This window comes from Canis lupus, chromosome 21 (assembly GCF_011100685.1).
Source record: "Canis lupus familiaris isolate Mischka breed German Shepherd chromosome 21, alternate assembly UU_Cfam_GSD_1.0, whole genome shotgun sequence".
Lineage (NCBI taxonomy): Eukaryota > Metazoa > Chordata > Mammalia > Carnivora > Canidae > Canis > Canis lupus.
Genome location: NC_049242.1, coordinates 20,923,406 through 20,936,261, shown reverse-complemented (window position 1 = coordinate 20,936,261; position 12,856 = coordinate 20,923,406). Strand labels below are relative to the sequence as shown.

At 41.7% G+C, this 12,856-nt stretch overlaps 1 protein-coding gene across 1 annotated transcript in view; it reads right to left on the bottom strand.

Moving 5' to 3' along the window:
* Positions 1-6,636, bottom strand: part of INTS4 (integrator complex subunit 4) — a 110,993-nt gene extending 104,357 nt beyond the window's left edge. The window contains exons 1-2 of the mRNA XM_038568511.1: positions 6,523-6,636; positions 1,256-1,450 (exon numbers count right to left, since the gene is read on the bottom strand). Of these exons, the coding sequence (XP_038424439.1) occupies positions 1,256-1,450; positions 6,523-6,576 (249 nt within the window). The 5' untranslated portion in view covers positions 6,577-6,636. The remainder of the gene's footprint in view (positions 1-1,255; positions 1,451-6,522) is intronic.
* Between the last annotated feature and the right edge of the window lie 6,220 nt (positions 6,637-12,856).

The following is a 12,856-nucleotide window of genomic DNA, read 5'->3' as shown; positions in this document are numbered from 1 at the left end:
AAAACCTGATGGGAACACTTGAAGACATTACATGCACCCTAACAGATACATTATGAAATACAAATCATCATCTATAACATACTATTTAAAATTTCAAAAATATGCTTAACCTGAATCTAACAAAGCCTATACTGTATATCTAATTTTCCATTCCTTGTAAATAAAAGGGATAGAGGATCAAATTAACCCCCGAAGTAAACGCATTCAGAAAACAAGACATTTTATCAACAACTGACTTTGAGTTTCTTTATACAGTCACCAAAATAATAAAAATTGTTCTAGATTTAAAAAAGACGAAATGTCATGTGTGAATAGTGTTTGCATTTTGATTTGAACAAATCAACTATAAAAAGATATTTGGGGAATAAGAGAAATCTGAATATGGACTAGTTGTTAGAGGACATTAAGGAATTTTTAGTTTTATTTGATGTGGTTAAAGTGTTTTATTTTTTGTTTCTTATTGAACTATTTAGGGAAATATATGATACTTTTAAAAACTTAAGGAAAGCAAACAGAGGGAGAAAATTTGGCAAAATATTTGTTAAGTGTTGAATCCCAGAGATGGGTTATTTGGCTGTTCATTATAGTACTGTCTCAACTCTTTTATAGGCTTGAAAATTTTCATATTAAGTTTAAAACTTTGATTCATCTGTGATTCATACATTTGGAAATCATGTCTTCCCTTTTACTTCAGATTTTACTTACATAAACTGAAAAATAACACAACTCATGAATTTCATTTCTGCTTAAAGTATTTCCTGAAGTTTAGTACATCACAAATTGATGTTTTTTCTAACTCAGTAAAATACATGGAGAAATGCTACTAAGGAAGGAAAAATAAGGTTAAAAAGAAGTAGGCTATCAAATTAGACACGAGGGCCTTGAATTAGGGCAATAACACAGGATGACATTTCAGAGACAAATCTGGTTACAGAGGGTCAAGGCTGAAGTCTTTTGTATTCCCACTGCACTCTACATAACACAGGCAACACTACCCCCAGAAGTATGTTCACATCTGTCTCTGTATATGCTATATGGATACTCTCTACATCCACACAGAGACGCTGCAAGTTTCTGCAAACAGGATTTGGATCATTTTTTATCTCTATATCTGTATCTATAGTGCCCCACAGATGGAAGGCCCTCAATAAAAGAGTGCTGAATTAACACCTTCTTATTTATCTTGCAATACTAACCCATTTGGTAGACATGATACAATTCTTATACTCCCATCAGGTCCTCAAGACGTTCTTACCTTGTAATAATGTTCCAAGAGAATCCTGACTACTCCTTCCACACTTTCTGCTTCAACAGGCTTTCTGGCAAACTGGAGTAGATACTGCAAAGCATCTGCTGGGGAGGTAGCTTTACACAGATCTATGTGGAGTGCTGCAGATTTACTTGGTTTTGTCAATCGCAGTTTCTTGGTTGCAATTTCCTCCTGTTGTTGCTGCAAAGGAATAGGAAAGATAACACATGAAAATAGAGGCTCTGCCAATTTCACTTTGCCTCATTTCCTTATTCCAGATAATATATTTAACTGGTAGACTTAACTTTAGGAAAAAGCAGTGTTATGAACTGGAAAAGGGGCACTGGAGTGGAGGCAAGACTATGAGTCCCCATTTTGCTTTTCACTAGCTCCCACCACTTTGGACTAGTCATTTCATTTCTACAAGTCTCAATTTCTTTTTCTGTAAAATAGATCCACTAACATTTTGTTCTACCAATCTCTCAGGACTGTTGTAGCTTTTGGGTTAAAAGGACACATGAAATATCTGCTCCATTCTTTACTTAAAAAGAAATCTCGGGGCACCTGGGTGGCTCAATCAGTTAAGAATCTGCCTTCGGTTCAGATCGTGATCTCAGGGTCCTAGGATTGAGCACCAAATCAGGCTCTCTGCTCAGCAGGGCGTCTGCTTCTCCTTTTCCCTCTGCTCCTCTCCCCTGCTCAAGCTCTTCTCTCTCTCTCTCTCTCCCTCTCTCTCTCTCCCTCTCTTTCAAATAAATAAAATCTTTAAAATAATACATAAAAAGAAATCTTGATTCTATAAATATGTTCAGACTGTGCTGAGACACCTACCTGGCTCAGCTTTCCTTGTGAGAAAACTGGAACTGATGGGAACTATCTGTAGCTTACATTGAGTAAAAAGTCTTCTCCTTACTCCAAATGACTACCCAAACCATCCTGCCTTTATTAAAAGGATGATTGATTAGTATAAAAAATTTTTTTAAATAGTCAATTTCCTTGCAAACTGTAGCCACTTAACAAATGTTTCCTGAATGATTATTCAGCATTAGGACTGGTCTCTGAGTTCCAATTCTGCTGCTCTAAGTAAGTCATAATTCTTACTGTCATCATTTATAAAATGGGAATTATGACACTACTATCAGTCTTTCTCAACTAGGGATCCTCATCTGAACCACAGGACACACAAAATTATGTAACTATTTTCTCAATTCTCTCAAGGATGGCTTATAACTAGAAACTTTCTAGATATATTCATTATTATAAGGAGTCCAAAAAGTTGACATAAAAGGGAAACTGTCACTCCAAGGCTTAAGTCAGGCTCTGCTGGGTAGGTATTGAGCTCATCATAAAGACAACAAATGTTAAAATCAATAATTTTCCTTAACATTTGATGCGTTGTTTTGATATTCTGAGCAATCACCTCTCATCAAATTTACAATACTACAAAAAAAAAATTTACAATACTACAGAGAAAAGATTAGAATTATTCTAGTCAGGAATAAAGTAGAGCATGATATAAAGAGACCAAAGAAAAAAATAAAATAAAATAAATTAATTAAAAAAAATAAAGAGACCAAAGATTTTGAAGTCAGAACTTGGGTTCAGTAACCACTTACTAGTGAGAGGAGGCCTATCCTTCTTCTATAAAAGGGAATACAATTCCTGTATGATACAGATATTTGAGAAGACTAAAGTATAATGTCTTTATGCGTACAAACACAATAAGCACTAAATATAGTTCTCTCTCCCTCCCCTTCTTCATAGCAGAGGAAAAGATCAGATGCACTAAGATCCCATTTCATCACTCTATGGTAATGATTATGCAGAATGAAATGAAAAAATGAGCTCTTTTCTTAAAATCCTTACCCATTCCCATCCTTTTCTACACAAATTCAGTCTTCAGTGTTACTTGGGCTCCAATCAGGTCAAAATCTGAGGAAGATTTTCCATAAGAGTATGTGAGGGGAAAGACAAACTAATATCTGCTTAGTCAACCATCAATAACATTTTAGTGAGCCAAGACCTATGGTCATCCAGGGGGGACAGAGTCGTTTGGCAAGAGCTGGGGGCAAAGGTGGTGATAAATAGGTGACACATTAGAAGCCTGAGGACACGACATCCTGACTTTGTGTTTCTTAACATCCTGGCAAGGCTTCCAACACCCTGGAGCTGACAGACCAAGAGCCACAAGTATAGAACATGCAGCTTCCTCTTCAACCTCTGCCCCAGGGTAACCTAGCCAACACAATATGACCCCTCTAGCTCCAATACAATAGCCACCTCTGGGCCTGCCCACTCTCCCTTTTTGAAAGGGTACTGTCCTTAGTAAACTGCTTTGTGCTTGCTACACTCTTTCTGTCTTTATTCAAGCTTGGATCCTCATATAAATCTTTGTGGGGAATCCAAGAACCAAGACCTCCATTTATACCACTCAGACTCTCCCACCCATAACAAAGGACACGGAGATGAACGAGGTATTATCTCTGTCCTTAAGGAGCCCAGACTGGTAAGGAGATATGTACACCGTGTGAAATTAATAGAGAAAACTCACTAAAATCGAGTAAGGAGGATATAAGGGTGGGGGGCCTAGAAGGGAGAACAGTGCCACTCAATAATCAATTAGGGAAAGAACTGTGGTTTATAGATCACAAGAGAAAAATCATCCACAGGAAAAAAATCATCAATTACAGGCCCCAAGGAGAAAGATGTACATTGCATCTCCTACAAGAAATCTACCACCTTTGCAAGTCAGCCAATAAGAAACTCTTATCACCCTAGACTTTCCCTTCAAAATAACCCCTCCCAGCTTCCTCCTCCTTCTCCATATAATAAAGGCCCTCTTTTTTGTTTGCTGCACTTGCTTGTGGTTTTGCCATGGCATGCATGCCCTGAATTGCACATTCTCTATTATTCCCAAATAATTGCATTTTTGTTTCTAAAATAACTATTTTTAAGGTTAACAACTGGTAATTATAGTAACACTAAGTGATAAGTACAAATCGATGAGTATAAACAGAATACTTGCCACAGAAGCAGTGGAGGAAGAGACGAAACTCTTGCTAATAAGGTTTTAGTTGGGTCTTGAAACAAAAATGCAAAAGTAAAAATAATGGAAAAAAATGACATGCATTCCATGTAAAAGAGACAACAGGTACAAGAGTTTGGAGAAGTGTAAACACATGACATGCTCAAAGAAAAGTGAGTACTCTTGAGAAGTGGGAACAAAAGAACTATAGTTAGAAAGGAAATCACACTGCACGACAATGTGAATGAATGTCCATAATGCCAGTGAACTGTACACTTAAAAATGTTTAAAATGGGGGAGCCTGGGGAGTCTGCTGGTTAAGCTTCCAGCTCTTGATTTTGGCTCATGTCATAATCTCAAAGTGGTGAGATCAAGCTCTGCATCAGGCTCTACACTGAGCGTGGAGCCTCCTAAAGATTCTCTCTTCCCCTCTTCCTCTGCCACTCTGCCTCTTATTCATTCTTGAGCTTTAAAAAGAAAAAAAAAATTGTTTAAATGGCAAAATATGTATTTTACCATAATTACAAAGGAAAAAAAAAAGTGGGCAGGGGAAACAGCCCCAGAAAATTCCAGAAAGCAAATCACAGAAGAAGCTCTGTGAAACTAGAAAAACAGTCCTAAGGGGGCCCTGGATGGTTCATTTGGTGCAACATGCAACTCTTGAATTCCAGGTTGAGCTTGAGCCGGTGGGTGTAGAGATTGCTTAAAAATAAAAAGAAAAAAGAAAAGCCTTCCTGAACCTCGACTCATTCTAAAAGTTCAAGAAAACTAATTTCACATAAAATGGAGCAATTAGAAAATGTCAAGTCTAAATCTCAGTCACTTTTTAAGAAAAATAAAAAAAAAAAATTGGGCAGCCCAGGTGGCTCCTTGGTTTAGCAGCGCCTTCAGCCTAGAGCCTGATCCTGGAGACCTGGGATCGAGTCCCACATGGGGCTCCCTGCATGGAACCTGCTTCTCCCTCTGCCTGGGACTCTGCCTCTCTCTCTCTCTCTCTCTCTCTCTCTGTCTCTCATGAATAAATAAATAAGATCTAAAAAAAAGAAAAAATAAGCAAAAAAATAATAAATAAGCAGACTAACTTCCCTACAGTCAGTGGGAATATGTACAAAAATGTGTCCACAAAACAGAAATGATAAGTGAAAAGAGACAGAAAAACTTGATCTGTCAATACACTCATCTCTGTATTACAATCACATATACGCTTTTCTGTCTCTCCCATTAGTCTGCAAGCTCCTAAAGGACAGGGACCTTAATGTGTACCGGACTTTGTAGCAACACCTTTAGCTATACCTGATACACAGTAACCACTCACTCAACACTCTCGTTAAAGGAATGAATGAAATGTTTAAGGAATTTCCTGCTGGATGGTCTAACTCCTGCTACACTAGAAGTCTAAGGATTTAGGGGCCAGTCTATGGATCTAAGTAAGAATGCTTTTGATCTACTACTAGCATCAATTGGGGGCTCGTCAGAAATGCAGATTATTGCCTACCTTCCCCCATCTCACTGAGTGGGGTAATCTACATTTTAACAAGATCACCAGACGATTTGCATAAAAAAGTCCGAGAAGCAGGACACACGAGATAACCTGGAATCAACCTCTACTTTAGCAACATCTATGAGGCGACACATGGACAGTCACAGGTGTCAGGAGATCGAATCACCTGTCCTTAACTCCAACGGAGGAAAGTACAGCCCTGCTTCCTAAGTAAGCTGTTCCACAAATGGAAACCTCTGCCCCGAAGCAGCCTGTGACAGCCCCCCCCCACCCCCGCTTTGGCTGGGTCTTGAGGAAGTCTAGACTCCTCTTCCAACCCCTTAGGGTTCTACATAACCAACTTGTCCCTAGGCGCCTTTTTTTTTGCAACAGGAGTTGGGAAGGGCTCCACCAGAAATGGGCTCTGGATCCTCGCATCCCTCCAGAAGCTTTTGAGCCACCATCTGTAGAACGAAGGTGCTAATGTAACCCGAGTAAGCCGAAATAACGGAGAGGACATCCTCGTAAATTGCACAGTGCTATCTGTTCTCTCTAATCGTTTTATTTTTTTAAGTGTCGGACCGCACAGACTAATAATGGCAACAGCAGCTGCAAACGAACACGCCCCCTTAAGTGTACTTTCGGAAAGCCCATCAAAGTAGTCCGCACTCAACCCAGCTTTCGCGGTCTGTTCTGGCGGAGTGTCTGGGGCGTGGATAACCTTCCCCGCCCCAGACCGGCCCAGAGCCCTTCCCTTCCGTAATTTACCTGGACCACCTTAGTGAATTCCTCGTACACTCGTTTCTTTAGGTGAGCCGCCATGGCTGCCCGCGGGCCCTCTCAGCTTCCGTACTCCACGAGGGAGGCGGGGGGGGGGCGGGGGGGCGGGTAGCGGAACCCGGAAAACCCGCCTCGGCCGGAGGAACTCGCCGCAATCCCACAAGGCAGTGGGGCTCCGAGAAAGAGAGGCCTCTTCCTGCTGCTCCACCGCCCTAGTCCGCGGTGCGGCCGAATTTGTGCGCCTACGCCTCGTGCGCCGGCGGAACGAAAAGGAGGGCGCAGAGCGAGGAGGCGGGGCCTCTGGAGGGAGGAGAGACTGAAAGCGTACACGAGCCAATGGGAGCCTCCGGAGGCTCGCCGCTGCTCTCGGAGGGGGCGGGAGCGGAAGGGCGGGAGGAAGTACAGGGCAAAGGGCAGAGGCGGGACGGTCCGGGGCTGGAGGCAAAACCTGGGGCGGCGGGAGGCGTTTCCCTGGAGAGATCGGGGAGCGCGGCTGCGGCGTCCCCGGGTGCTGCTTGTAGCCTTTTTCAGCTTTCTTTTCTTTTCCCTTCCCTTTCAGTTGCTTGAAATCTACCTACCTGTGTGGAATCAACCCTTCCTCAGATAGGTAGGAAAGAGGGAAAAGAATCCTGAGGTCAAGGGTCAAGCATCAAAGTTGGAGACCAAGATTAGCGCTTAATGAACGGACTCTGGGGGCACCTGGGTGGCTCAGCGGATGGGCGCCTGCCTTCGGCCCAGGGCGTGATCCTGGGCACCCGGGATCGAGTCCCACATCCGGCTCTCCACAGGGAGCCTGCTTCTCCCTCTACCTGTGTTGTGTCTCTGTCTCTGCTCCTTTCTGTGTCTCTAATGAATAAATAAATAAAATCTAAAAAAAAAAAAAAAAGGAACTAAGAATCTCACCTACAAATGTGCTCACACCCAACCGGACCAAGATGCAGTGACAGTGTAGTGAAACAATGCAGAAGCATTTGGCAGACTAAAGTGTTTCCCGTGTTAGTGAAACCTGAGGTTGAGTTTCACCTCCGTCATTAAGCTTTAGCCCTTCATTGTTCACTTCTTGCAAAAGCATGATGCTGTGGTAGGTACAGAAGACCCCAAAACACATAATTTGCTTTAGTCTCAAGGTCCTACAGTATAACTGGGCAGAGACACCCAAACGGAACCAAGAGGTCAAGTATCCTAAGACAACAGGAATGTGATCAAACAGACCTATGAGCTTCCTCCGGATGGGGCAGGGGTAGAATAACGATCCCAAAATATGCCATTTGGTATGTGGATCATTTCTAGCTGAAGATAATCAAGGCGTAATAGATTCAGGAAGAGCTGTTTACCTTCCCCTTAACTTCCTAAAAGAATTTAGAGGACCTGTACCAGGAGAACACTAGCACCAAAGGTAATGTATTCTCAGATTTAATCTGCATAGTACAGCAAACATTTGTTCACCAAACATTTGCTCTTCTCATCTTTCTATGAATTGTCTTTCTCAGCTTTGGGAAGCCGCAGGCCTCTTCTTTTCCCAAGCTCAGGATGACATAAACCTCAACTGCCTGTCTTTGGGCCTCATGTCTTTCGGGCTCCTGTACACATGAAACTTGTTTTTCTCCTGTTGATCAGTCTTATATCAATTTAATTATTAAACCAGCCAAAGAAACTAGAAGGGAAGAAAAGTTTTCCATTTCTACAATGCCTCATGGAAGTACAGAGGAAACGATTTTTGCTCTGGCTTTAAAAATAGTGTGTTTTGGGGCATCCCTGGGTGGCTTAGTGGTTTAGTGCCTGCCTTCAGCCCAGAGCATGATCCTGGAGACCCGGGATCGAGTCCCACATCAGGCTCCCTGCATGGAGCCTGCTTCTCCCTCTGCCTGTGTCTCTGCCTCTCTCTGTATGTCTATCACAAATAAATAAATAAATCTTAAAAAAAAGAGTGTGTTTTTGTTTGTCTGTTTGTTTTGAGAGAGAGTTAGAGTGCCAGCAGGTGAGGGGGTAGGAGCATGGGAGGGAGGGACAGAAGGAGAGGGAGAAAGAATCCCAAGCAAGCTCCATGCCCAGTGCAGTCAGACATGTGGCTTGATCTCAAGACCCTGAGATCATGACCTGAACAGAAATCAAGAGTTGGGCACTTCACCAGCAGAGCCACCTAGGTGCCCTCAAAATAGTGAATTTTCAGGAAAGACACTTTCCAGATCACAGAGACTACGACATAAACAAATGTGTCAAACCAAATGAAAAGCACTTACAAACAGTACCTTCAGTAAATGTTAGCAGCTAATACTATCATTACCATATTCTACCAAATCTAAACTGCCAGCAATTGTAAAACAAATCATCATTTTATGTAACACTTAAAAAATTACAAAAACATTTACAAAATTAGGAGAATTGAAAAAATAAGATTTAAGAAAAAATACTAAAATTAAAACCAGTGGTTTATTATTGCTTCGATTTGTTATGCATGTTTACTGGAAGAGTTCTTTTAAACTTACTTACAGGGATGCCTGGGTGGCTCAGCGGTTAAGCGCCTGCCTTCAGCCCAGGGCATGATCCTGGAGTTCTGGAATCAAGTCCCACATCTGGCTTCCTGCATGGAGCCTGCTTCTCCCTCTGCTTCTCTGTGTGTGTGTGTCTCTCATGAATAAATAAATAAAATCTTTAAAAATAAATAAATAAACAAACTTACACATAGATTTGTATCTTGTGTCATACTACTGTGTTTCCATGCCTTTCTGTGCCTATTAAAACTTTTCATTTCAATGCAAATTATAAGGTAATCTCTTTGAAGATTCATTAAATGGCAATCAAAGATAAGAGATATAGAGCTCAAGGGAAGCGATGGCAACATGAACTGCTATGATCCAATCTACACATGAACAATTGGACAACAACAATCTTAAAATGTGTGCTTATTTCAAAGACGTTAAAAGTGCATCAATTTTAAAACGTACTAATATCATTATTACATATGGCGCAAGAAGTTTGGTACACTTAGAAAATGAAAGAAAATTCATTGGGCGCCTGGATTGCTCAGTTGGTCAAGCATTTCCCTTTGGCTCAGGTCATGATCTCAGGGTCCTGGGATCAAGCCCTCCCCCCCTCCCTCACCAGTTGGGCTTCCTGCTCTCCCTCTCCCTCTGCCTCTTCCCTGGTCTGTGCTCTCTCTCAAATAAATTTTCAAAAACAAAAGAAAATTCAGTTTATATTGAGAGTAAACTGCATACAGGGAGAAACTGGGGCTGGACTGGTATAGGAACAAGAACATTCCACATTCTTTAATGTTGAAGTGAAAAACTGCTTTATTGAATTGGTGATATTTTCATTTGACCTTCATCATTGCACATAGGAATAGAATGGGGCACCCTAGTGAATCCCTTGAGCTTCAGAGTCTTCCCTGTCCCTATTGCATAACAGCAACCCAATTTCCAAGGGTTGCTCACTCAGGATGGTATAGTAACCCCTTCTCTGCCTGTTGGCTCAAAAAGAGCTCCAAATGACCAGGGGCAGTCTCATTACATGTTATAATGTAATGAACAATGACAGTGTTCTTTAGTGGAGCTGTTCTTCCCTTGGGAACCAAATACTCCAAACTCTCTGAGCACATAAATGATTTATTAGGTATATAGATTATAAGAATCACTCCTACCTCCTGACCCTAGTCCCCATACCTATATATTCTAACTGTGAGAGAGACAGCAGTATATTTTAGCTATTGGTCTAAAGTATATAGCACAAATCTGTAAGACAGCACCCAAAACTCACAATGTGTTGTCTCTTGGCCAGCCCTATAAGTGAGTCCGCAAAAGGTCATACACTGTTTTTATCATAGCAGCTACCTTGGAGTGATGGGGTACCTAGCAAGACCAAGAGTTTCTTTGCTATAATTCTTTCATCATAAAATAAGCTCTTTAGGAAGTGCCTGGGTGACTCAGTCAGTTAAGCATCCGACTCTTGGTTTTGGTTCTGGTCATGATCTCAGGGTCATGAGACTGAACCCCATGTGGGACTCGATGCGCAGCACAGAGTCTGCTTGAAGATTCTTTCCCTCTACCCCTTCCCCTACTTGCACGCATGCGTGCACACTCTCTCTCTAAAAATAAATAAATATTAAAAAAATAAATTCCTTAATCCAAAGCGATGTATGAAATACTCTGAAAATGCATAAGGGCATAAGGTATCCATGCATAGCAGGGCTGAGAAAAACACTGCAGTTAGGTGTATTAGTCAGGACTTTTCAGGGCAACAGAACCATAAGAGATAGATAGATGATAGATAGATAGATAGATAGATAGATAGATAGATAGATAGATGATACATATTAAGCTACTATAACGGAATACTATAGACCAAGCAGCTTATAAACAACAGAAATTTATTTTTCACAGTTCTGGAGGCTGGGAAGTCCAAGATCAAGGGGCAGAGAGATTTACTGTCAAGCAACAGTGCATTTCCTAGTTCATAGACAGCTGCCTTCTCACTATCCTCATGTGGCAGAAGAGGCAAGGGAGCTCTCTAGGTTCTCTTAATCTCACTCATTAGGATACTACCTTATGGTCTAGTTACCTCTCAAAGACCCCACCTTTGTATTAACCATGATTTTGAGGGTTAGGACCTCACATGAATTTGGGGTGGGGACACACAAATCCAGTCTATAGCATTATGAAAGCCAAATATGAATCTGGAATATGTATCTATTCCTATGAGTTAAGTCACCTCTCCCTCCCTGATGGAAAGGATCTTGTGTGTGGTAGAAAGATTACAAAAAAGGTCCCGATACTCCCCCCTCTCTGGACATATGCCCCTTGAAATGCAGCTTTGAAGCTGCTACCGTTAAGAGATGGAATTATGTCTCTCTCCTTTAAATTGGGCTGGCTTTGGGGAGATCCCCGGGTGGCTCAGTAGTTTAGCGCCTACCATCGGCCCAGGGCATGATCCTGGAGTCCCAGGATTGAGTCCCGCATCAGGCTCCCTCCATGGAGTCTGCTTCTCTCTCTCTCTCTCTCTCTCTCTCTCTCTCTCTCCATCTGTCATGAATAAATAAATTTTTTAAAAATCTTTAAAAAAATTGGGCTGTCCTTATGACTGGCCCATAGAAAGTAGCGGAAGTGACAGTGCAACAGTTTTTGTCCAGACCTTTTGTTTGCTTGTGGAACCCTACCATTGCTATGAGAATAATTCCAACCTAGTCTACAGCTATTGGGTGACCAGATGGAATAAGCCAAGTTGACCCAGCTGAGGCCATCTTAGACCAATCCACCCCAGCTGTTCCACCATCTGACCACAGATGCATGAGGGAGCCCAACCAAGACCACAAGAATTGCCCTATCTGTAATTTTGTGAAAAATAATTAATGATTATAGCCTTAAGGCATTCAATTTGGGGGTCAAGAAGTTGTCATATGGTCAGACATTCCCTAATATGGTGATTTGGGATACTTCCATAGATTCAGCTAGTAAGGAAACAAGCACAAATGGATTTAGATAGTTTATTGTTCAAAGCATAGCAGGTGGCATGAACCTCATGTTTTCATTGGTTCCCTTTGTCCCCCAAGCACCATGGAGGTGATGCAGATAAATGCTATGCACAAAATAGATCTGTAACACAGATGAAGAACACTGAGTATAGGAAACCCTCAATCTTAAAAGAGGAATGCTAGCAAACTTGCCTTGTGGAGAATTCATTATACTGGTCAGGATATAAATCTGCCTTCCAACACAGTGGGAGACATTCTTTTTAAAAATATTTAATTTATTTATTTGAAAGAGAAAGAGACAGGGCTTGATCAGGGGGAGAAGGAGAAACAGACTCCTCACTGAGCAGAGAGTCTGAAGCGGGGCTCCATCCCAGGACCTTGGGATTATGACCTGAGCAGAAGACAGATGCTTAACCGACTGGTCACCTAGGCACCCCAGTGGGAGACATTGTTTAAGGCATCCTGAAATATCTCCAGGATTGGAGGGTGATGCCAGCTTTATTATCTTTATTATTAATATTTATTTAAATTTTTGGAGATAAGGAAATCTCCCTATCCCAAAACAGTTTTCCAAACATTCTCAAACAAAGCTGTCAATGCCATTTGCTTAGAAATGTCAGCACTTCTGTTTGTTACAGAGTAGTATAGCTAGTTAATTTGCAATGCAATCAACCTATCATCAAGCAGTGTGTAGTCCCCTTACCCCCAACTCTGCAGGAAACATACCGGGGCTCACTGTTGGTTTCTGCTGTTGGACATCCATCAGGAGCTAGACCAGCTCTGGTGAAAGGAAATCTATACTGTAGAGCCCATGCATAACCATCATGGCCACTTTTTTCATGATTCCACTGAGCA